Source organism: Esox lucius, chromosome 14 (assembly GCF_011004845.1).
Source record: "Esox lucius isolate fEsoLuc1 chromosome 14, fEsoLuc1.pri, whole genome shotgun sequence".
Classification (NCBI taxonomy): domain Eukaryota; kingdom Metazoa; phylum Chordata; class Actinopteri; order Esociformes; family Esocidae; genus Esox; species Esox lucius.
In genome coordinates, this window is record NC_047582.1 from 27,360,272 (window position 1) to 27,386,884 (window position 26,613).

The window sequence follows — 26,613 nt, forward strand, 5'->3', positions numbered from 1 at the left end:
TGTGTGGGGGTGGTCCACACACACAAGCACGTTCATTGGAATTCCCAGTAGGCCTATGTTAAGAGATGTGACACTCCAGAGATGTGACAAACCTACTGTTAGTTGTAGATGTTTATATTATGCTACATTTTACAGTACATTATGAAGACTTGAGATACTAGATTATTTTGTTGTGTAAACTTGCAAATATTGAGAGATTAAGACGCCACCTTCCTAGGTAGCCTATTTTCGATAGAGCCCCCCAGAGGTTTGCAAGTATGAAGATAATTTTATGGGAACTGTATATCAAATTTCTGTGCCGTGCACACACACCTGTGACAGTGTGAGTCGGTAAAGGTGAGGCAAAAAAGGAAAACAAAAACAAGGGATAACAATCTATAGTTAAGGGTATTTCATAAAGCAGTGTTAACATACTCTGAGTTTAAACAACAACTCTGCGTTGACTGATTCTGAGCTGTCAGACTCAGAGTTGACTGATTCAGAGTTGACTGATTCAGAGTTGACTGATTCAGAGTTGACTGATTCAGAGTTGACTGATTCAGAGTTGACTGATTCAGAGTTGACAGTCTCAGAATAGGTGGTAACAATTAGTTCAGTCAACCCTGAGTAAAGCACAAAAGCACAAGGAGATAAAAAGCCCTAATCAATGGAAGGCAGATAACATGACCGTGACTGTGGCAACTGGAGAAAAAGGGCTCAAACCCCCTCCTTCTCCCAAGTGGATTTAGAAATATTAAAAGAATGCATATGCAGAGTATATATTCAAGAAAACAAGCCATACAGTAGCAGCAGCAAAAGAACGTGAGCTGGCATGGCAGAAAATGGCTGACCAAGTCAATTCGGGAGAATAAATTGAAAGAAAATCTTGAGTGTTCAACTCATTAAGCATTTAATGTTTGTGGGTGTGTAATATTTAAGCAGGTGCAACCCAACAAGCCTAAAACGCACTTGGCAGCACCTGAAGATGAAATAGAAATATAAGTGTAATTTCAGTACAAGCAGTTGTGATGTTGTTTAGCCTCCCCTACCAAATTAAACAGCTTTCAGTAGCTACATTCAACATGTTATATTTAAGACATTTTCTAAGCAATAAATTGTTCACCCATTTCAACACTGCCAGTATTTAATATTGTCTATTTGAAAGTAACAATTAAGTGCTTTTATGCATTCTAGTCTCCAAATTTGGGCTTACTGGACATGTTAAAATTGGACCTCCATTATAGCAATAGAAAAAAGGCTGAGGGCTGAAAAATAGGTGGGGGTTCCAATAGAGGCTGTAGAGATGCCCTCAGTCAAAACAGTGGGCAACCTACTGTTGAAAGCATCTCTGGAGGAAGCTCATCAGACCCAACCACCCCCCAGGAAACAAAGGCCTACATAAGAGGTTATGATGTATGTACATACATCCTTTTGCCAGAGTTAGCTCAGTGACACCCATCCATTCGTCTTAAACAAATTGGCAGACTGATTTTCTTGTAGAGGTACAATTCTTTGTTGGCCTACCTGCACATTAATGCTGTGGAAAGACTTCCTGTTCACATAATCTTCTTCATTTACTTCTTCTATGCAGCCAATCACACATGGACACCCTAAAATATTAACTAAGTCTCGTACTAAATAAGCTGATTACTGCTTAGACTGATACCTGCAATTCTGTGGAACTCTTACGCACAGCACAGTATGTGCGTGTCGACTGCAGGGTCCAGCTAGCTACACCGGCAGACCGACAGGGACGTCAGCGGCCGGGGCGCCGGGCTAGTAGAGACCGCTCCAGCGCTCGAAGGTGGTGAAGCCATCCTTGGCTTCGTCGAAGTCACCGTAGATTGCATACTAAACTTTTCTCGTGAAGGAAAAGGGGAGACTGAGCAGTGTGACATCTTTTATAGCCATGGGGCAGATGGCCATGAGAGGTGTGATTTGCATATTTACATTTTCAGTGACTGCCTATTGGCATAGGGGTAAACCAATAAGAGTGAAGCCCCTATGGGCAAATCTTCACTATATAGAAATCACTACTCAGTTTTGTTTATGTTGGGCCGACCTTTTTCCTTGAACACGTAACTGATTGGTCAAAACAGCAAAGGCGGGACAATGTCACCTGCCTCCCGTTGTCACTGACGCTTATGTGTGAATTTTTACAAAAATATTCTAACATTCTGAACCTCATTATTTTGGAACAATCTAAGTTGAGGCTCTTAGATAATGTCAAGAGGAATATATGAATGTGATTTGGGATAAATATCTCAAAACCTGAAAAAGCTATTTCAAACGAAATGTGAAAATATTTTCAAAAAGCATATACCTCATTACTTTGGAAAAGTCGAGGTTCTTAAATAATTTAATGACGAATATATAGAGGTAGTAGGTCTCGAACATGCCAGTGGAAATTCAAAAGCTGTGGAAATTATGCAAAATAAGTCTTTCTAGAATTTATTCTCTTACTCGTGATGTAAGCCTTTACTGAGCCAGATTGAGCGCATCAATTGAGGGAATATTGAGCAATTTGCATGCAGCACAGAAAATGTATGCAGTTCCAACAGAATTGTTTTCACACTTGCAGACATACAGGGGGGCTGGTTTCAGAAATGTGGTGCACGCTACTCCAGGAAGTGTTGTCTTAAACTACCAATATCTGCATATTAACACAAAATAATCTAGTGTCGATAAGGGGCCGGTGTATGAAAATGGTTGCAATTCCTAAACGTTTTATACAATCTCTTTCTTCAACCCCTTGAATTTAAGCTGAAAGTCTGCACTTCAATCGCATCTCGGTTGATTCATTTCAAATGCACTGAGGTGGGCGTACCCTCTCCTCTGACCTGAGAGAGAAATGTCTCTTTCTATTATTACAGGCGTATTCTCATAATTACCAAACCTCTGTGGTGAGCTCATCAGGGGTGTATGGTTCAATGGTTCTAGCGCTTTTCGTTTTGCTCCAGTGACTGATTGTGGACGGCCGAGCGCTTGTAGGTTAAAAAGTATTTTTTCTAGATGGATGGATGGTGACACTTGTGTGCTTGCCAGTAACTCCAATGATGTCAAACCACAATCAAATAAATGGGCAGAATACCCCTTAGTGAATTCCCCATTCTAAACTTAAACCACTTCCACAGTCCTGATGACCTTTTTGCTCCTCTAACCCCCACACACTCCATTACACTAACCAATCCAACATACCGGGGAAAATAGGGTATTTGCATCCCACACCCAGGACTGTTTGTTATTTGTTGGTGGGAGGAGGGCTGGTTAAACACTAGATGTCAATAAAATAAATGTACCACCCACAGCTTTCCACTAGACCCTTGCTTTGTGTTCAGATAATGTTGTAAGATTCTTCCCTATAAATATCATACCACAGTTTAAATGATAAGATGGGCTGACTTAATGAAACCGACAGGGTTCTCCTAAAAAGATAACTTTCTTCACTGACAGTGACCCATTGCTCCGCAACACACACAACCTCTTTACTTGACAAGCTTCTAAGCTATGGAGGTCATGCCCCGAAGATCAAACTTAGTTACAACTTTTTGCAAATGTATTTCCTAAATGTAGTTACAGCTTTGAATAATGCATAGTTATAATGTACTGAAGAAATATTTATACCCAAGCCCTAATGTTGAAATGATCATTTTTATTTAGAAAATATCTATTACACGGCCCAACAGTGACAAAATAATGAATCTCAAGTCCTACCACACAAATAGCCTATATACGAGAATAGGCTATTGCAATCTACCCTAGTCTCAGAATAGTACACAGTAATTTCCTTCAGGTCGACTAACACCAGTCTGCTGCAACAACTGCAAAACACCTTCTCTTGTCAGCATGTGTATAATTTTTGTGTACTTACAACTTGAACAAAGGTGTTAAAAAATAAACCTTTTCACAACAGAAGAGAAAAGGGCTTTATATCAGCCTTACAGATTAATACCAGCAAGTATTAAATCCACGTTGTGCTTTAACAAATAATGAGAAAACTAGAGGTACTGTAGAAGAACAGGATGAAATGTTTGTAAGTACGTATAAATGATTCTAACAACATGTTTGTGTATTAACTATGCTTGTACACTTTCCATTGCAGAGTATTTTGGTTCTCTACAAAGAGTTGTAAACCCTCTGCACAGCAATAGGCACATGTGTTTTGCGCTTAAAGACAAATGCTTCTAGGAAGCTCATGGTCTTCCTGAAGTTCTTTGAATAGTCAACTTGATGTGATACAAAGAATATGCCACCGCCACAGCAAGTGTGATATCTACCCCACCGTCACCAATCAGCTTCACATTTACACTTCCACTGAGCGGCCTCCCATCTACACAATCGGTGATCACCACGGTTGGTGTCGGGAACACAGGATCCTGAGGAGAAACAATATAGTATTAATCCAATACAACTGTCATATAGATTACTGTTTCTCAAAGCCTTCCTGGGTGAGACCCAGATGTGACTGTAGCCTTAAACTAGCACAGCTGATTCACTAATCAAAGACATTTTGGTTAGTAAAAGTTCCATTAGGTTTGTAAGCTCAGGACTAGTTGACTATTCCTGAGCTTTCACACCTGCGATGGACGATAATTAATTAAATCCATTAAATCATTTATTTATTCTGATCATAAAAACAACAACAACAACAACAACAACAACAACAGCAACGTCGACATTATTTGGTATTGCTAACACTGGGTTAGACAGCATCTCCAAGTTTTATCCAGTAAGCCTGCTCATCTAGGCAATATAAAGGTACTTTAAAAGGACCGTTTTTTATCCAGCCATATCCCTAAATATTTATATGCAGAGACTTTATCAATTCGTCAGTCATCTAAGCATATGAGTGCACGTGTTTTTTCTACCAGCTTTTTGGACTTGTTAATCATACATTTTGTTTTTCTTTGCATTTAAAACCAGTTTAAGTTGTTAAAAAGACCTTTGTAGCATCTCAAAATCTGTCTCCAGCTGCAGTAATGCTTGGTCAGCCATCGAAGCAATAGAGACCATGACAGTATCGTCGGCATGTAGATATATTTCACTCTTTCTGAACAATGATGCTGTTTATGTAGAGAGTGAACGGTAACAGACCAAGAATAGAACCTTGTGGGACCCCTTTAATCAACTCCAGTGGTTCTGACTGAATGCTGTCTACTCCAACAGCCTGACTTATTTTCTTAAGACAGTCATGAACAAGAAATCAGCCTAGTTCAGCCGGCCCACAAAAGAAAGAGTTGCCATCTTGAGATTCAAACCTAGGTCGCCCACATGAAAGGCTGTGTCATTAACCACTACACCACAGAGCTGTACATTTGCCAGCAGTCAGTATAGACAAGAGGATTCTGTATATCCTGAACAAATCCTCTCTTGCCACTGGCAGTTTTAATAGTTGATTGGCCATTCGTGAATGAAATTGATACAGTTAAACTGACTAACGTTTCTTACTAAAGTTCACCTCCATCACAAATAGCGTCTATGTATGCCGTTTGCCACTGGCCATTTTAACAGCATATTAACCAGTAATATGCTTTACCGGTATCTACTAACTTACTAGAATAGTCATTAGAATTGAGCAATTCCTAGCGAGTCTGCTAAAGCAAATTCATTTCAGGGCATAAGAACGTATTTTTTTCTTTCATGGCAAAACAACATACTTTTTTCTTTCATTCGTGAATGACATTCATACAGTAACTATCAATGAAGGCGACGATAACTAACTTTTTCATCAAGTGAAAAGACGAGAGAATCATGGAATCTACCAGAAATAATTAATAAATGTTGTTGCTCTCAATAGATTCGAACTTAGGTCTTCCACATGAGAGGCACTGTCTATAACCACTACGCCACGGCATTACACGTTTCAGCAGTCACTAGACTCCATCGAGGAGTGTGTTAAACTGACTAATGTTTCTTATTAAGTTTACCACCACTGCAAATAGCATCTAGCAAGACTGAGGGCGAACTATTCCATGCCGCTTACGCGGTCCGGTAAAAAGGGATACATAATTTGGGATTTTGTCACAAAAAATATGTAATCTAAACGTACATTGTCAATAACAAAGAGTTGGGAGAGATTGAAAGTCATGTTAGTGACCAGGTTGGAGGATGATTGTGTCTTCTGTCTCTCTGACATGATATGCATGCAAATGGCTGTTAAACGCCACTATGGTAAAAATCTTTGTTAGAAGAACCCATTTTCTAGAAATACGAATAATCTGGGTCACCTTCACAAAATGAGGGATTTCAACCCCATGCAGGACGTCCAGGATAAAAAAAATTTAAAGTCTCCAACAGAACACTTGACGGTGTCCAAAGTAATTTCCTTAATCTTCCAAAGCTTTTCATTACTCACCACTGTTGGTAAACTCTAAATGTGTTCTTTCACAGCCTCAGATAGTTCTGCTAATGTGACTTCAGTACTTGAGTGGGGGACAGTCTCAGCACCAACAATACTTGTGGATTGCCACTCCCAAAACTGTAGTAGCTGGTTTCTTTTGGCCAAACTTTGGCAAATGTGTTTGTAGTTATTGATGTAGTTATTTCACTTTCTTGAAATACAAGTGTTTTGCCTCAAATCTCGTGCACCAATGAGATCACGGAGCACAGTATTCCAGTATAGGTGAGGATAGTGCACCAAAAAGTGTAACTTAGGTGTGAATCTATCTGGAAACAGATCCTTGAAATCGGTCAGAAACTGTATAACTTACACGTTGCTCAGTGTAGGAGCTAAAAGTATGTCTGATTTTTTCTCAATTAATAAGATACAACTGCCAGTACTTACTTTCAGCTGGAACCTTCTCTCCATTTAAGAAAGGTAGTATGCGAAACAATGACCACTTCTCTGTAGCTTTTCCATCAATTTGACCATCAGCAGAAACCTTCTCAGATAACAAACTTGGTTTGATGTTTGTCGTTTTGACCTAAAGTGTTTCAATTTGTGATTAGGTTCCTGGACACTGGTAATTTTATTCTTGTGTAGTGCCTTTATGATTAACTTCAGTGTGTCAGGAATAGCGCCCTCTAAAACAGTATGCATAACATCCGGAAGAAAGGCCTGGGTGACACCAAAGTATGGTAGCTTGCTGAAAGCGCAGGGCCCAGTAACACCATACACTTAGCTGGTGCTTGGGCTTTCTGTGACAGACTTTAAGTGATAAGTGTGTACACTCAGGGTACGAAGCATACAATCCTATTCATTTACTCACTGGAAAGGTCTTTGTAATGACAAGGCAAATTCTGCAAACTAAATTAACCTGAAAACCCAGCCACGGGTAACAATAGTCAATAACATTATATTGACTACTGTTAGCAAATACACAAAACCCTGTATGTAAGCCAGAATGTAACTGACAGGTTCGAGCGGGAGTGCCCTTAAGAGAAGCCCCAGAAACTGTAGGGATATGGATGCTCGCTCTGGTGTGCTTTCTCTACAAAATCCCATTGCCAAAATTCCATTGCCAAAATAATCAGCACAACCATTATACTAACACTGATAGCCATATTACATTAAATTCAGACAGATTTTGGTAATTTCAGTGATACACAGAGGACTGCTAGGCAGCAAGCTCAAAAAAGCAAAGTTGCTAACTAGCTACACCACGACAGCGTGCCACGAGGACGCCGCAAACTATTACCGCCATTATGTGAACGCTTCCTATGAAACAAACGGAAAATGGGCCAGCCAATAAATTCCACCATATATTTCCCTCATCAGCAACAAGCCACATTAACTAACGGTACTATCTAGTGATGTGTACATCTGGCTATAGTTAAGTCGGTTAAATTACTCTGCAAAACAGTTGTTAGCACCGTAGCTAGCTGCACAAAATTGCAGACGCATTAATATTAGCTAACTTTTAGTTTTGTATGTCGTTATATAGTTCTGTATAATCTGAACATTATTAAGACATGTTAAACTGGTGTTTGATATCGTTTAGCCTATGCGTAGTACACGTTTAATTCTTGAAATCCTTTAACAATTTAAAATGATTCACTTACCGATTTTTGAAAATGTGAACTGTCAGTTGATTCACAAAGCAATTAGAAGATGGAAGCGGAGGAGAGCGGATTACGTTAATGCAGAGGTATTCAAACTCGGGGTGGCGACCTTACTTGGCTAATTCCAGAAAAATATTGTTTCATATTTTTATTAGAATTAGAATCTTTTAATTTAAATGGTAAAAATGAAATTTCTTCAGGTGTTGTTTTAAGTGTAACAAACTACACAATGAAAATTGGCGCATTATATCCTCCCAACTGTGTCCCGGCTGTTCATTACCTGTAAATTTACCTCAGTAGTCAACAACTAATTTAGTTAGCTTGCCAGTAATTGCCATTACTGATCACTGTGTAAAGAACCAGTTTGGTAAAGGCTGGAACCTTTTTTAATCACAAAGAACCTTGTAGCTGCCTGAAAAACCCTTAACACTGACAATTGTTTCTTGATAGAACCATTGAAGAACCTTTATTTTTTTGAGTTTATGTCATATGAATAAACCTGTGGTAGTTCTGTAAGAAACAATGAATTGTACCTCCTCACGATATGTAACACTGCAAGTTCCCATGTTCTTGGTGGACATCCTGTTTCTCTAGTTGGTCTGGAAAGAGATTTTTGTCAACATCACAACTGATTTTTTCCCTTGCAATGGACCGGGGGGAAATCTCCTGGCAATTCCTATTTCATTACTACGTCACCTGGCAGGACATTGGCCAATTTAGCAGATATCACAAACATTCCAAGTCATAGATATTTATGGAACATACTATACAGTGGGGCAAAAAAGTATTTAGTCAGCCACCAATTGTGCAAGTTCTCCCACTTGATGAGAGAGGCCTCTACTTTTCATCATAGGTACATAGGTTCAACTATGAGAGACAAAATGATGAAAGAAAATCCAGAAAATCACATTGTAGGATTTTTTATGAATTTATTGGTAAATTCCTCTGTAAAATAAGTATTGGTCACCTACAAACAAGCACGATTTCTGGCTCTCACAGTCCTGTAACTTCTTCTTTAAGAGGCTCCTCTGTCCTCCACTCGTTACCTGTATTAATGGCACCTGTTTAAACTTGTTATCAGAATAAAAGACACCTGTCCACAACTCAAAATTCCACTATGGCCAAGACCAAAGAGCTGTCAAAGGACACCAGAAACAAAATTGTAGACCTGCACCTGGCTGGGAAGACTGAATCTGCAATAGGTAAGCAGCTTGGTGTGAAGAAATCAACGGTGAGCAAAAATCCCAGAACCACACGGGGGACCTAGTGAATGACCTGCAGAGAGCTGGGACCAAAGTAACAAAGGCTACCATCAGTAACTACGTAACACTACGCCGCCAAGGACTCAAGGGAAACATCATGCTTTGGGACTGTTTTTCTGCAAAGGGACCAGGACGACTGATCCGTGTAAAGGAAAGAATGAATGGGGCCATGTATCATGAGATTTTGAGTGAAAACCTCCTTCCATCAGCAAGGGCATTGAAGATGAAACGTGGCTGGGTCTTTCAGCATCCCAAACACACTGCCCGGGCGGAGTGGCTTCGTAAGAAGCATTTCATGGTCCTGGAGTGGCCTAGCCAGTCACCAGAACTCAACCCCATAGAAAATCTTTGGAGGGATTTGAAAGTCTGTGTTGCCCTGCGACAGCCCCAAAACATCACTGCTCTAGAGGAGATCTGCATGGAGGAAAGGGGCCAAAATACCAGAAACAGTGTGTGAAAACCTTGTGAAGACTTACAGAAAACATTTGACCTCTGTCATTGTCAACAAAGGGTATATAACAAAGTATTGAGATGAACTTTTGTTATTGACCAAATAATTCTTTTCCACCATAATTTACCAATAAATTCATTAAAAATCCTACAATGTGATTTTCTGGATTCTTTCGTAATTTTGTCAGTTGAAGTGTACCTATGTTGAAAAGTACCGGCCTCTCTCATCTTTTTAAGTGGGAGAACTTGCACAATTGGTGGCTGACTAAATAATTTTTTGCCCCACTGTAGATGTCTGACAGATTTTGATAATTGAATGGATCTTTTTGCATGTGAATGCTCACATGATGAAAGAATGTTTAGAGGTTGTGAAGAGTATGACAGTTTAACAGAGAATCAACTTTTGATCAGCAAGCCATGTGCTAGTAGGTGTTGTGCATCTTGTAAACAATTGTGCTTACTCTTTTGCACATGTGCGATTTGCTGAAATCGATAGGAAACTCTAATCTGGTGTGAGCAAGAAACTAATCGTACAGATGGGCTTTGACTAGAGTCTTTAGGCAGAATCCTGATCAGCTGCAAAAGGACAAGGTGGACAAGGACAGCAACAACAATATGGTCTTTGGGTACTGATAGCTGGTGTTTTAAGGCAGAAACTACATCTGCAAAACAGCCATGTGGACTTTGAGTAGGGACAGCAAGGAGTGATTCAACAGGAGCACAGCGAACTTACTGAGTGTTCCTTAGGGCTTGTTTACATTAAAAGTACCCCCTTTATTTTCACAGAATTCCTTCTTATTTTTTTACAAATATTTGTCATTTTCCAACTCTGTCTCTTAATATGCATTCATTGTTTTAATTGCTTCCTATTCAGATGATATATACTGTACCACTTAAACCACTTGTATTTTGTTCACTGAAAAGCCTTGTCCCGAATACACCCATTAGATTGGTCATTTTAAATGTCTCTGATTTTCCCAGAATGTATCCATTTAATAAAACTGTTTTTTAATAACTCATTATCTACATGAGCTAGAGATCTACTAACAAGTATGGCATGTTCCATGTATTCTTTTCAGATATTTGTATTATTACAAATGAATCACTTAATCCACATAAAACATTTTTTATAACTTCCAATCCAGATTAACTTTGCCTGCAGTCCAAACATATTTTTACACTTAAGCCCTTGCCCTGAACCTGTAAGCAACCACCTAGAACATATACAGGGGGAAGGACAATCATCCAAAAGTTAGATCTGACCAATAAGAACAAAAACAGATAGAACATTATTATCCTACCTGTGGGGTCTAATTGTTCACCCAAACTATTGCTCCAGCCAAACACAACCATGCCCACTGACGTTGGTTTCTCTTCCGCATGGATGTGTGTGTTGGCTACCCCCAAAACATAAAAAGGAAATTATCTCATCTTCATCCGCTTATCCAGTATCGGGTGGCGGTGACAGCAGCCTGTCCCCAGGTCTCCTCCCAGCTGAACTTGCCTGGAACACCTCCCTAGTGCGACGTCCTGGGGGCATCCTTACCAGATGCCCGAACCACCTTAACTGGCTCCTTTCGATGCATTTCAAAAATGAAATTATGAAAAATAAAATCTCTATCTCTTTTACAACAGGTGTTGTGTAATATACATTGAGCAAAATTAATCAAATGACAATATATACTTGTTATGGGTCTGGAATTAAAATATTCCAAATCTAAAAACGCAATCTACATTAAAAAGCAAACCCTGACCCTGAGGGTTAAACCACATTAATGTGAGAAAGTTGTTATATGATTGTGGGAAGTTCCCAGGCTGGTTATTCTCTACACTGCACATGCGCTTGTGGGCAGAAGTTTCTTGGTGGAACGAGTGGATAAAACCGTGCCGCTAGATTGTCATCACATTTACACTTAAGCTTAACCAGACAACGGTCTTTAAACTATCTCTCTATAGGTAGGCTATTTAAGAAAAGGTACTAAACTTTTTTATGATAGGATTTTAAATAAAACAAATACGGAAAATATTTATAGAGTTCATGTCAGACATTTAAGAGATTTAAAATAACAAGGATTCTTTTTTTTGTCTCAGAAATATGCACTTTGATTTGGCTGATGCTATATCGAGGTAGGAACCTTTGAATTCATCGCTGTGGAATTTTGTTTTAGTCTCCGGTATTTTGTTAATTATCCTTTCAATGGCCGAAATATGGAATCATGTTTACAATTTCTTAATACATATGTTAATGAATAGGTCACAGTTTGCATAAACCTTTTCCATTTATTTTGTGTAGTCTTTAAACAATATATCTGAGCCTGAATACTTTTTCCTGTTCTCTGCAGCTCTAGCTCAAAGAATAAGGAGTTTGATGTGAAATGCAGCCAGCCTGAAGGAAAGGTAAGACATTCTATACTTATTCATACTAGGATACACGCTTTTGGAGCATCAACAACGTAGTTCGAGTGTGTTACTTGAAGACCAATAAGCCATTCGTGAAGGGTAAACTGTCGAGACCTCAAGAACAGTGATTTTAGACTTGGCAAAAATGCTGTTTAAAAGACTCTTATTCGGATTATTTCTTTTTGTTTAGGCTGTACCAGAGAGGGAGCTCTGTTGGTTGCACCGGGAATTAAGCCTCAACCTGGAGTATACCCCACAGTGCCAGAGAAACATGAAACATGTGGCTCATCTGGTTATAGCGCTGCAGAGGATGAAACTCAGTTCCGAGTCCAAATCCACACCCAATCCCTTTAGCATGGGGAGGAATAACGACCCAAGCAGCAACATATTGGACGACGTGTTACAAGGTAGGCTGCGAACGCTGTAACACCACCAATAAAAGTTTTTCAACAATAGCCGCTATTGGTTAAAACTTATTTTCACTGGCAATTGACGAGAAATTTGTATTTTTATTTTGGTTGACAAATATTAGGTATGTGATTTAGGACATAAGGTTTTTGGAAACAGAGATCTTTTCAGTGCTCCTTTGTTTTTATCCACGTTCATAAAATAAACTTAAATTAGTGGCATTACGACTATCCTCATGACTACATGACTATCCTCGGTTTGAGTGAATCTGTGCTATTCATACCGCTCGAGACAGTTATGTTGGGCATTTTCATAAGTTCCGCCGCAAAATCTCTTACTTATCTCGCAGGTTTATCACACTGCAGGCTAATTAAAGCGAACAAAAATCTAGCTAATTAAGTTTCGACCTGTTGCTCTTGCCTGTGTGGAGTGCGCGTTTGATCGTCAGCTGGGAGCCAAACCGGGGTTATTTGTGCGTAAACCAACCACCGTAAGTAAGCAATCTCATGCCGGTTGCACCTGCTACACGGTGCATCTGGACCACGATGGGCTAGTAATCTGACTTCTGTATGGATCTTTTAACACGGGTGGCAATATTGGTGAGTGGGTGGTTATATAATATTGGTAACGCCGTGATTTCACCGGGCACTTCTGCAGCGCGTTCCGGCTCCGACGCGGCCATACGAGCTGATAGCGGCCACTCTAGTCAATGCATTTGATTCCACCAGACGAGCCTAATTATCTTTTTTATAATAGGCCTATGTGATTTTGAAAAGTAGCATATTTGTATAGAGCCATTCAGTATTTATGCATCTTGAAAACACATTAAAATGTTCAGAAAGCTTGCATTACGCAGGACTGGACCTGTAAGATAGTATTTGCTCTATCAACAAATAATTACATAGGCCTATGGTACAGATGCGTTTCAAGTAGGCCTAGTTTATGTACGTTTTAAAAAGTTCGACTGTCTGATTTTAACCTTTTGATACTTCCCTATATGTTTTACAATTCTAGAAATATAGAACTTAATGCAAAGTAGTTTATTGTTGTTTGTTGATCTGGTGATCTCGCTAGTACAGCTGCCTCGGAGCGCTCCGCTTCTGAAATGCTCAGGGTGGGTAATGACACTGCGTGGAGGATGGAACAAAATCTCGTCTGAGCCGGTGTTGTACCGAAATCACCCCCACTTCCAAGAAACAAGTCCCAGCAATGAGAATCAAGACTGTGCGCGTTCACGCGAAGGGGGGCGGGGGGGGGGGGGTTGGCAGGGGATGTGATTTCGGCACAACACCGGAACGCTCCGCAGAAGCTACATGTCGATTACACCGGCTGCGTGCGTTCCAAAAAAAATTGAATAATCTAAACTGCTTGCTCGCGCCAAAGAGCTAAGTTGTCTTACTGTACTGGAGTATAGGCTATCATAAGTACATCTTAGTAAGTACATCTTATGTGTTATTGAACAGAATGACAGCAAGATGGCAAGAAGAAAGGTTCCAAGTGACTTTTAAACCGACTGTTCATTATTGGGGCACGGAAGAAAGGCACTTGAGGACTGTATAGCTGGTTAGTGTTTCAATAGGTACTGTGACTAAAGTTACATTTTCATTTAGATCTATGGGAAAGACATCTGTAAACCTGACACTCATGCTTTAATGCAATATGTAAGGAAAAATAGAAAAGCAACACTTCCCCAGGTGACTGAGAGTGTCAATGCAGGATGTGATCAGACCAAGGTCACTTAACAATGTAATATATTTTTTGAAATGCACTTTTTTGAAATGCACTTATTATAATTCTAATTGAATTAACAATCTCTTTTGTCGTTTGCAACCCTCCTCTCGCCTTTCCCCCTTAACTATGTTCACAAATAGAGCATGTGATGGTGAATGTGCAGGAACCTGTGGGGCAGGTGAAAAAAGCAAAGGGGACCTTCATGCGAACAGGCAGTCTGCAGCAGTGTAAACTGTGTGACGAAAACAAGAAGTACCTTGTGACCACTAAAACCAACATTACACACATGGCTCTACGGGCCATGACACTGCGGGGAGGACAAAGCTCTCAGAGAGGTAGGCCAACTTCAACCTCAGTACATGTGAGAGTATGTGGGGGGGGAAACTGGTGAACAGGTGTTGTTTTGTGCGCCACTGGTTTTTTCTCATTGCAGTTTGTCACAAATCATGATGCTTAACTTGAAACTTGCAGTATTTGGATTAACAAGCATTGGTGTTATCAGTGTTTGATTTTCAAATAATTTTGGGAGAAATGTTTTTCTATTCTGGTACTGCCACGGTGTACTCACTGCTTAGGTCACAGCTGTAGCATTTGTTCCAGTATGTCAATTACAGTAGTTTTCTATTAGAATTTTCAAATGATTTAGTTTGGTCTAATTGGTTTGGTCTAACTTCCTGTCCTGGGTCTCTGTTGAGTCTGGTTTTGTTTGTAACCGAACCCCAAGATCAGCTGGCCCTGTTTGGGTAGAGCATGCAATGTTGGATAAGAGCATCTGATAAATTACTTAAATGTAAACGACGCTCTTATCTCGGTTGATTACATTTTTCTTATGAAAGAATTAAAAATGATTTTCCTTTCGGTGGGTGTGAAATTTAACAGCTAATTTCCGGATTTTGATAATCAGTGACTAAATCCTTTTGTCTGTGGTCCTAGCTTCTGGACCTTTTTTGGAGAGTTTTACAGTCAGGACCCATGTCTGACAGAACATGTTGCTGTAGGCCCTCATGGGTTCGGGACAGAAGTACCACATTTATCTGCAAATAATTAGCATTTCTAGACCTCACTAATTAATACATATAAATGTTTAAAATAGTTGAGCTCCACCTGCACCCCCCCCCCCCCAGTCTGACATTTATTTGGTTCCCCCAGAAACGTGCTTTACATTAACTTATATGTCATAACCTCATGCCAAATTGAGTGAAAAGCTTTTTGGAAGTCAACAGATTAAGAAAAGCATGCCTATTTGAGTAATATTGTGTTTCTCTCTTAGTGGAATTTGAGCTGTCCCGGTATGTTAATGCCAGTTACGCTGTCCATGCCCAGCCAGTTGTCTTGGGGATTTCCGGTACCAATCTATACCTGTCCTGCTTGAGACCAGATGGCATGACCCCTGTCCTACATGTGGAGGTGAGTATTGCATTCTCTGTCTAACTCTGTGTCTGTCTGTCACTTTGTTTCTGTCTCACTATCTGTCTGTCACTGTCTGTCTGTATCTGTCTTAAAAATCTTACAAACACACCAATATTGGTGCTCACATTTCTCAAACACACACACCTACAGATATTAAATTCCCCTCTCAACCCCCCCCCCCCCCCCCCCCCCAAATCACTGTCTTTCAGCATTTTGATCAACATCTGAGCACTATCAACTCTGAGGGAGAAGAGCTTCGCTTCCTCTTTTACAAGAAAACCACAGGCATCTCTAACACCACCTTTGAGTCGGCCAAGTACCCATGCTGGTTCATCAGCACCTCAGTGGATCCAGAGCAGCCTGTAAATATGTGTCAGGAAAAGGACATTGGAGTGTGCGCCGTATTCCAAGTCAACGACTAAACACAAAACCAAATATGTAAGAATGTACCTAGCACAGTCAGGAAAAAGTATGCATGCTGTAGAGGAGGTGAATAGATACACCTGTGCTTTTCTCAAACAGCTTTACATCGTTCATCAACTCATTCCTTCAACCACCACCAATATCTGTGGCCCGGGTTGTTGTGAGTGTACATGAACAGCAGGTGGTGTTGTATTTTCGTTTTGCACTCTTTAAGTGCTCCTTATGCCCATAGAGATGGATAGAGGACACAGGGTGAATGTAACAGGATTTTGTGGGACATCGCCATTTTAAAGTAGTCAACTGGATGGGTCTTTGGGTTATTGCTTCATCACTCCTGACGATCCTGTTGGAGTCATGTTCACCTGGGTCAGCAGGAGGGATCAGCCAATTTTGAAAAAGTACTTAATCAAAATGGAATTTGCATCTATGGCGCTGCTCGCGGGCTTACGGATGCCATAATGGGAACTATTTAGGGATATTTCCGCTATCCATCTTTGTATTCATGCCTCAGCAGCCCTGCTCTCTCTGTTAACTGTTTAGTTAAAACATATACACTAGAGACAGGATCAAGAAGGTCTCACTCCAACCTTCCATGTTTTAGTCTCAGTCTTTAAATGCTGAACGTGTTGTATTTTAAATGTATTCATACTGAATTGTTTATCTTATGGCTACCATTTTATTTGCTTAGAATAGGATGTAGGCTTGAAATTAGAGTAAAGAGTATAAAATAATTGTTAATATTAATTCTCCTTGTCTAACATTGTAGACATTTTATTAACTGTGAAATTGTGACTAAATTTGATTATTTATTATCAATGAGAAATTAAATCCTAACATTCCAATATTCTGGAAAGAGTTACATTGATTTTACCCAGTGTATGTATAATAAAAATCAAAGAAAATGTACTACTTAACAACAGCTAAAATCATGTAATATATGGACAAAAATATATACTTTTAATTTAATTTGTCAGTGATTGCATGGTAATGTATTCTGCTGTATGTTAAAATTAAATGTAATCATTTTGATTAAATTCAATAAATGTTGTTGTTTTTCCTCTAGATCAGAATAGACAATGACATGAGGCTGGATAGTCCTCGTCAAACCCAGAACACTTTCAGTACAAGCAGTAGTGCCCATCCAACAAATAGAATATGCTTGGTGTAGTGGAACTCTTACTCATATAAACACACAAGCAGCGTGAATCAGGACTCGGAAGCTTTAGGTCCATAAAACACAAACCCACACTCCCAAAACATTGCATAGGCAGGAGGAAATTGACCCAGCCTACCAGAGGAGGCGCACAGGAGGAAGACACCACCTCATTGGTCATTAGTAAGTTGGTTTGCATAGTGATATCTCTTTTTGCCCTGTGATTGGTTCCCTCCGTGTGTGCTGATGCTGGATGCTAAACATCATGTGCATGGAGTGGTGAAGAGGAAGGTTATGGGGTGATGAGCAGTTGTGGCTTTAGGAGGGTATAAATAGGACAGATTGACATCAGGGGTTTAGAGCGTATTCTATACCAGACCAAGGTTTTTACGTTCTCAGGCTTGCAACTCCCTCAGTCCCCCCACATCCGTTGCCCCCTCCTGAGAGATGTTACAATAAATAAAAGCCGCTATATGATAGTTAGCTATTCTATTTAATCACTGTGTGTTCCAATGTGACCTGTGTTTTCAACCACCACTGTACTGCTCTTCGAAAGCACATTGAGATGTTTGGTCTTGCTGCAAATATTTTGTTTTTGATTCTCACGGATTGAGGGACACTTGAAAACTCATTGAAGACCTATGTGCCCCCGCCCCCTAATTTTATCAATCTATAGAGTAAGGTTTTCAAATATACATAGGGTCTACATCAAGTGTATGTGGGCTGAGTGTGTGTGTGTATGTGTGTTAGTGTATGAGTGTTGCGTGTGTGTTATGATTATATGTGTGTTGGGCCAATGTGTGTGGAGTGTATGTGTGTTCGGGTGTGAGTGCTATCTCCGTGAATTGGGTTGAGTGTATGTCCGTTGGGGCTAAGTGTGTTTAGCGTGTGTGTGTGTGTGTGTTGGGGTATGAGGGTTGAGTGTATGTGTGTTGAGTACATGTTGCTTGTGTGTCATGTTGCACTGTACTTGCTTGTGCATCATTTGACCTTGACAACGGACTTAGAAACCAATGCACCGTTCATTGCTTCTGCGTTACGATTAAACACTGACCAGAGACGCTGCGTTACGATTAAACACTGACCAGAGACGCTACGTTACGATTAAACACTGACCCGAGACGCTGCGTTACGATTAAACACTGACCCGAGACGCTGCGTTACGATTCAACACTGACCAGAGACGCTGCGTTACGATTAAACACTGACCAGAGACGCTGCGTTACGATTAAACACTGACCAGAGACGCTGCGTTACGATTAAACACTGACCAGAGACGCTGCGTTACGATTAAACACTGACCAGAGACGCTGCGTTACGATTCAACACTGACCAGAGACGCTGCGTTACGATTAAACACTGACCAGAGACGCTGCGTTACGATTAAACACTGACCAGAGACGCTGCGTTACGATTAAACACTGACCAGACCAAGAGATGCGTCCTTGAAGATATTCACTTCTGTCTCTGTGTGGCACAAAAACAAACGTTTGTGTGTGTATGTTTCAATCTGTGTGTGTCTGCCATGCACATTCCAGGCACATGGCAACACAAGCTAAATATAGCCCAGCATCACAGCAGGATCACTGCTTCCTCCAGCAAGCGTATGATCCCTCCGTCATGCTACTCCCTCCCTCCCTCCATCATAGTCCTCGCTCATTCCCCTCCTTTCCTTATCCCACACTCTTTGTCATGCAACTGTCTCCCTCTCCCTGTCATTCTCCCCGCTCTCCAACCCGTGTGTTTTATGGAGCATGCTCACTGGCCTTCTCTTGGTTGCTATGGGAAGCCAGGCTGGTTACCTATATTACCAGTATCAAGTGCAGTATCCGCGTGACAGTAAACTAACAAAGGTTCAGCAAGTTGTTTTTGAAGTTTGTGCCTCTTTCTGCCGACGGACTGCACACATACGTTAGTTTAACTTAACGGTTGTGTTGTTTTGTTAGGTTTGCACTCAGATGCGGGCTCTTGTTGACATTTACTAGAGATTTATTTTTTGTTTTCTGATTGGCTCAGAGATGGCATCTACCAACTAGGAATTCAACAAGACAAAGCATGAAGTATGTACGCAATGTTAACACTTTGCCCTTGACCAAAACCATAATCCTAACCAGAAACACCTAACGGCTGTAGCACACTACCGCGACTGTAGACTTTGCGACCACTTGGCACACATTTTACCTCCAGTGGTTAACTCACCTCATGCTGTGATTGATTGTACTTTTTATATCAGCAGTTGTCAAAAAGCAATTATACAGATACCTAGCCTAAAACCGCAAACAGCAAGCAACAACAAGGAAGTGACTCTTCCTAGGACGAAATCTATAGAGGAGCTAGATTTTGAGGCGTGGCCAGTCCTCCTCTGGATGTGCATCGTGAAAATTAGAGTACATTACCTTTTTATGTCACTGCAATATTTTTAAAGTTGACCAGCGATTTAATAAATACAGGCGGAATGTGTCCAGAGTTTTTTAAAAGAATCCAGGTTAGCTGCACAACCAGGTGGACAAGGACAAACTAGAAACTATGGATAGGGACAGCCAGGAGTCACCAGCCTAGTTAGTCTTAAGGCCAATTAAGGACTCCAGGTCCTTGAAAGATTCAGGACTCTTTTTTAGATCCACAGTGATACTTCAGTATAGAATTAAGTAAAAACTAGGAACTGGGACACAGGGTCAGGGAAAACCGTGGACCCATCGGGAGATAACCTGAAAATGGTAGAGCAGAGAGGAAATTGCTATACTATGCCAAGTGCAAAACCGCCAAAGGGACACCAACCAACCACAAACTACTATGAGACCGGGCTGAGTACAGCCACAGAGGTCACTCGTATCGCTTGAGCTTTAGGGACGACATGGGGTAACACGAGTAAGCCAGTGAAACAGCTCCCATAATATAGGAGAGAGGATATCCCAGCGGAGCGAGGGGAGACCAGCAGAGAGAGGGGAGCCCAGCAGAGAGAGGTGAGCCCAGCGGAGAGAGGGAAGCCCAGACAAAGACACCAAGGACGGCTCATCAATTCAATGTCTTGCTGTTCACCTTCACACCTCTGGGCCAGACTATAGAGCCACTTGGGCTGAAGCCAAGGTGTTTCACAAGTGTCCTCAAAAGCTTTAGTGTTGGAACCAAATACACACACTGTGACAGAGGGCTGATGTGAGCATGTGGAATAATACCAGCTTGATCTGGCAAGAAGCCCAGTGTGGTGTTACGTGGTTCACAGCCTTACTACTTCCACTGGACTCTCTCCTCTCTCTCTCTCTTTCCTTTGTCTTTCGCTCACTCGTTGCTGCCCCCCCCCCCCCTTCTGTATCTTACTATGGCACCCTCTTTCTCTGTTACTCACTGACTCAGTTACACACACAGCCCATGCTTGAAGAAGAGTGTCTGTGTGACCTTGGTGGGGAGGGTTAAGGTCAGCAAGTTTGTCTGTGAGTAAAGGATGGGTCAGTCAGGAGAGCGGATGAGTAAGATGATGTTTTGCTTAAAAACTGATATTTGCTCCATTATACATCTCTCATAATTATTAAGGTCCGGGTTTGTGGTGGGTTAGGATTTGTGGTGGGTTAGGGAGGGCGTATCCTATACCTGTGCACAAGGGAGAACTCATACCAAACCTACCATGTAACTGTTAAAGTAAAATATGTCAACAGGAGTAATCTGATTGGTGAAGAGCTGAGAAGGAAATGTTCTCATTGGCCCTTCCCTCAGTGTGCGGGCTGTTTCCTGTCGATCTGTCCGCACACTAACACGGGATATAAAATCTGCACTTCCTTCTTCCGTCACTCGCTAAACTTCCTTACTTCGTCCTCTTCACTCTCATCTTCATCTTCCATCATTTAATCTGTTGCTTGGTAATAAAACCTTCATGCTAGATTTTTTTTTTTTTCCCCTGCAACAATGCCTGTGTGTGTGTGTGTGTGTGTGTGTGTGTGTGTGTGTGTGGTGACATCATCAGTTCTGCACCAGATGGTTGTGTCCGGAGCACTGGGTAGAAAGAACTGAATTAACAGTAGGTCCATGTCAACAGGGGTTAACTTCATCTGGCTCCTTATCACAGCAGGGATTTAGTACAAGTGTAGATGTAAGCTCACAAAAAGTGTCAGTTGGGAACTTCCAGGTCTGTCATAGCCTAAAGGAGTAACAGATATTTACCCATATTGTAGAACATGTTATCATGCTTGAGGGGTAAAGAGGTTTTCCAGAATAATCCACACCCCTTTCATTAACCCACAAAACACACACTCACACATATTTTAGAAACCTATAAACCTCAACACACTCATACACAAACATTTTCTAAACCAAATTTTTTTCTCCTTGGTGAAAGTGTACCAGGTGGGGCATAAGCTCCCACAGACAGGATATAGGGTGATGTAGTCATGCTGTAAGTACCTCCTCTTACGAGTTAGGGCACTCATTCACACGCATGTGCCAGAGTTATGAGTAATGAGAAACGGAGTGAACCAGTTAACTCTGGTCCACTACTCGGCTCAGCCTCACAAAAACAGTTTGACGGAAGACAGGAGGGAGAGGACAGGGAGGAGTAGGGAAGAGGGGGGAGGAAGAGGGTGAAAGGGAGGGGAAGAGCAGCGTAGAAAATGAAGGAAGAGGAGTGGAGAGAGGAGAGGAAGGAGGAAGAAATTATTGAAAAGAGGTTGAGAGGAGGGAATGTCTGCTGACAGTAGAACTGGCAGCTGTGTGTGCATGTGTGTGTGAGAGAGAGAGAGAGAGAGAGAGAGAGAGAGCTGTGTCACGCTTTCAGTTGATTTGCAGGCCAAACCCTGCCTCCTCCGATTAGGCTCTATCTACCCAGCCTGGAAATACACACACACACACACACGCACGCACGCACACACTACCAACAAGACATAGACACACATATCCCACCAATTCCCTAACCAACTGTTACACAATCAACACACACTACCAACACCACAAGTACAACCAATTCCCTCAGTGACTCACCAACTGTTACTAAACCGTCACACACAGGGCAGAGCCCTAACAGCCGATAGTGCAGACAGGCAGAGCAGTTGACCGTGCTGAACCTCTCTCCTCCAAACATCACCTCGTGACTGCTCAGACTGGACAGAAATGTTCATGAAGTCTGTCTGCTGGGTGGATCCGGGTCCATTTGGGCTGAGCGTCAGACACTCCCGGAGACACAAACCCTCTGTGCTACTGTAGTCCAGTCCAGCCCAGATCCCTAACCCTGCTGTCCATCCATAAGTGGGTTAGTGTGGGCGGGTTTTAACACAATTAAACCCATGTGAGAGTGTGAGAATTAGTTTTGTGTCTGCCCCTCGGGATCTACTAGCACAGCTGACCCCTGGGCAGGACAGTAGGAATGTTGGTCGATCCAGGCCTCACACATTAAAATAGCACCCACTGCTCTGTCAGCACACGCGCACGCACACACACACACACACACGGCTGTCCCAACAGCTGCCCTCACGACCGGATTTACAGAGAAAGAGAAGCTTAAGAAGCAGAGTAAGAATAATGGATAGGAAAGCAGAGCAGGAGAGCACGCGAGGAGAGGTTGAGGGACTTGACCGGGCCAGAGAACAGAGGAAGAGATCACTGTGGAGGAGGGGGAGCGAGAGTCAGGTTACCCCACAGTGCAGTCTTCCAGCTGCTTCATATGACAGAACTCCCCCTCCCCTCTGAGCAGACATGGCACTTGCGTTCACCGCAGCACATGCGGAACATTGAGCATACGCCTGACCTCAGATACCTCCCCGCGTCTGAAAGGTAAAAGCTGTGACTGCGGCCACTGTCATCTGATTTGGAAGGACAACCTCTACGGATGTATCAAATGGTATCTATGGGCCTGACTCATTGCAACAACTCCCAATGCATTTGGGAGAGTCGGAGATCATCACAAGCCTTCCTCCCCCCGCATCTATGCCAAGGCCATCTGCTTTCCTCCACACAAATTGTCCAAACAGGAAGTCGCATTGGTCAATGCATGAGGGCACGCACTCATTCGCCTGATCACTTATGTCAGTGTTTCAGGTGCCTGAGTAAGCTCACTGGATCTGGAAGCAGGAAGTCCCTGCTGACAATGCTTCCCCAGGCAATGCTGTCCAATTTGCACTCACCAATGTGCTTCCCAGACACTTATTGGGTGTTAGCCATCTTAAATTGCAAAACAAAATCAAAATGGCGAATAATGCACCCCCACATCAAATCAACACTTGGGAGTATAAAGTGCCCACCTTAAAAGAGTAACTTCAAACAGGGTTAGGGCAAGAAAGGGGTTTCTTAAGTATACAATCACAATATCTATTGGATTTATATTCTTTTTAATCAACAGAAGTGTTATTTCTTCACTCTCTGGGAGAAAACCAACAAATGAAAGTGAAAATAAGAAAAAAAAACAATCATGGACAATTCGGTTGCATCCCAGTTTTGTTTCATGAAATAAGCCTGCATTATAATTCACATACATTTCTCCTTTTCTTTATTAAGTATTTAAAAAATATTGTATGCTGGTTTTTTTCAGTATCTTCTTTCTTACAAGTATAATCTTTCAATATAGTTGTCTTTTGAAATAAAAAGGAAACCATCCATCCATACGTTATACTGTCCAGAGGCATAGTGTGTGTGTGATGTCAGTGGCGTGACGGTGCAAAAGCATGGGCACGTGTGTGTGGTCTTCCCCAGCCAGGACATAGCTGAGGGGCGGGTGGCAACTTATCATTGACGCCCTACACACACACACACACACACACTCTCTCTCTCTCTCTCTCTCTCGGCTGGCTAGGTGACAGCAGCAGAAGTCCATCTGGATTTCATCCAGCGATCACTTCCAATGGTCAGATCGGAAGCCTCCCACAGTGTGTTTTGGGTAAGCGGAGGTCCCGTCTGTATGTCGCTGTTGAGGGCGGGCTCCCATAGGACAAGATGCACGCAGCAGGAAAACACTGTCCTTTCTGGTTGCTGATTGGTTTCCAGCCCTGCCACTCTTGATACCAGACTACATGCTGTGAGTAGACACGACTCTGCTCTCAGACAGAATATTTTACTTTTAAGATAATTAACTCCAGGGAAACAGACTTAGTTAATATTGCCAGGTACTTATATTTAAAACTAAAAATCAAGCATTCAGTCATCCACCATTGAGGCTGAGGCCCTGTTTGTCTAGAGAGTGATGTGATATTGAGAGCAAGGTACTTCAGCACAAGGCTCCAATTTAGGGTCTGGGGCCTTTAGAAAGGCCTGCAGAATAGTGACCTCAGTAACGTTTCTCATGGTAATCGTCAGTTAAGGGGCATGCTATGGCACAACCTGTGTTATATAGCTCCACCTTCACTCCATCAGTTAACGCACCAAATATAAACCTCCACAAAATGACAGCAGCATTCTAGACATTCCTTCCTACTACTTTCACTAACTTGTAAGGATCCCACACACACTGCCCAGATAGGAGAGACCTAGAACAGGAATACAATGGATGCTGGTTCTCTCCTTACAAAGAGCAATGGAAATAATAGTTAAATCATGGGGTCAACTCCTTACTCTTAAATATATATATTTTAAAGGAAACATTTATTATAAAGATTTCATTGGTTTCTTAAATTGTTATGAAAACCAAGCTGCTGGTTTTAGGGGTTTTTCCTTTTTTTTTTACAAAAGAATTTAAATAGTTTTTTAAACCCAAGAGAAAGGTCTCATTTACAGAACACTTATTCCCTTAACTTTCACTTTTTTACTCACACCCCATTCAACCCTCAAACACAACTCCAGGTTTTAATACATCAAAACTAGTTCCCGTGTCAAATAGGCTACTTTTTACGCCACGATATTTTTTAGTATTAAACTTCGATTCGTCATGCACTTTAAATCTCTCATTTCTGTATTTTCTGCCACATATCCTATTGCAGATCTCACTGGGTGAACTGAACTCTATCAGCTGTTTCAACTACTCAGTCGTCATCCACCTCCTCTCCCTCGGACTCCTCTCTCCTTTCGTACATTTTATCCCGCTGTCGCTCCTGGATCTCTTTCATCTCCTCCGCGTAGCGGCTGAAAGCCCCTCCGAACTTCCCCCACGCTTTGAACGGGATGGTGATAGAGTTCCTGTAGCTCGGTTTGACCTCGCTCACTCGCAGGAACACGCCGTATTTGTTGGACCCGACGTCGAAAAAGAACCGTTTTGAGTCAACCATGATGGATGTGCCCTCGGGTAACTCCCCATAGCCCCCGGCCGCCGTTCCACCAGCCAACTCTTCGTCGTCCCCACCGTAATCATCTATAAGCTTGGCAAGGGCGTCTCTAAACTCTATTAAACCTTGGGCCGGAAGAGCTATGGTCTGGCCGGCCTGCATGCCTCCACCCGGCCCCCCTACTCCAAACCCAGGCCCTCGGTTGACGGTCTGTCGGATCCGCAGGAACCTCCCCCTCTGGTTTTCCTTCAGATCGAGGTAGTATTTACGGTTCTCCCGGACCAAGAACTCGCTCTTCAGGGCTCGCCTAGGCCCCCCGTCCTCTCCGACTGAGGACTGTGCGATCTGCTCCGGGCTGCTAGGCCCCAATTGGGCGTAGTGCTCTATGAAATCCCCCAGGTAGTCGCGAAACTCCGCTGCAACTGACATGGATAGCGTCAAGCGACTTTTGGATCCCCCGGCCCCGACCTCAGCGATTTTGATGAACCTGCCCTTGTTGTTTTGCTTGACGTCCAGGTAGAAGCGTTTGTTCTGGATGTCCAGACGCTTGGATGCCAGCTCCTGGGTTTCCTGCTCTCTCTGAAAGTGCTGGAACCCGCTCCCACCTCCCCCTCCTCCGCTACTGCCACCGCGCTCGCTCCCACTGTCACCATCCGCCATCTTCAGCACCGCCAGCCAGCTTCTCCTGCGTATCTCCCTCACCGCGTGCACACCCCTTTCACGGTCACCACAAAAACCCGCCTCTATCGCTCCCTCATTGGCCTTCGGTCTGCCAATCAGTCCAGGTTAAACGAGTTTTTGTTTTCTCATTGGTCGTTTTGCGATTCCAATCACGCCTTAATCTTAACCTTCTAACATGGAATTGGTTGAGATTTAGGTTCTGTTGACGTAATTATCATGGACCTCTTATCCTACTGGACACTGGGATCCACACTCAATTCACGACCACACAATTGTCCAATCAAGACCAACAATATTGTTTCAACAATTTTTTACTACGAAGCGCTTATAAATTGTAGCAGATCCCTTTCTGTGTAGTTGCTATGGCATTTATGGCATGACTGGGCAAGCGTGTAATTCTACACTAGGAAATGAACACGGACAAAAAATATTAAACGCGGCTGCTTTCCAACTATTACACAATTGTGATAATCACTAATTTCTTTAACCATATTACCTCAACAAGGCTATTAACTTATTTAGCCATGTAACTGCGAGTACT

General features: G+C 42.1%; 2 protein-coding genes and 1 long non-coding RNA gene across 5 annotated transcripts; 1 reads left to right on the plus strand and 2 right to left on the minus strand.

Moving 5' to 3' along the window:
• Positions 1-3,614: 3,614 nt before the first annotated feature.
• Positions 3,615-8,060, minus strand: LOC109616584. Of its 2 annotated transcripts, none has more exons than XR_004576761.1 (2): positions 7,981-8,060; positions 3,615-4,355 (listed from the first exon to the last, which is right to left on the minus strand). It is a non-coding gene; the product is annotated as an uncharacterized LOC109616584 (long non-coding RNA). The 2 variants fall into 2 exon arrangements; XR_004576760.1 differs by lacking the exon at positions 7,981-8,060 and adding an exon at positions 6,764-7,608.
• A 3,533-nt stretch (positions 8,061-11,593) lies between these two features.
• On the plus strand, positions 11,594-17,095 carry il1b (interleukin 1, beta). Of its 2 annotated transcripts, none has more exons than XM_010866230.3 (7): positions 11,594-11,648; positions 11,784-11,819; positions 12,035-12,089; positions 12,283-12,499; positions 14,372-14,566; positions 15,502-15,638; positions 15,851-17,095. In XM_010866230.3, the coding sequence occupies exons 2-7, from the start codon at positions 11,788-11,790 to the stop codon at positions 16,061-16,063; spliced, it is 849 nt and encodes a 282-aa protein (XP_010864532.1). In that variant the 5' UTR covers positions 11,594-11,648; positions 11,784-11,787; the 3' UTR covers positions 16,064-17,095. The 2 variants fall into 2 exon arrangements, with proteins under 2 accessions (XP_010864532.1, XP_010864531.1); XM_010866229.3 differs by having other exon boundaries at positions 11,601-11,667.
• Positions 17,096-23,511: 6,416 nt separating this feature from the next.
• purbb (purine-rich element binding protein Bb) lies at positions 23,512-26,101 on the minus strand. Its single transcript, XM_010866231.3, has one exon. It carries the CDS (start codon positions 26,049-26,051, stop codon positions 25,152-25,154), a length of 900 nt encoding a protein of 299 aa, XP_010864533.1. The 5' UTR covers positions 26,052-26,101; the 3' UTR covers positions 23,512-25,151.
• Between the last annotated feature and the right edge of the window lie 512 nt (positions 26,102-26,613).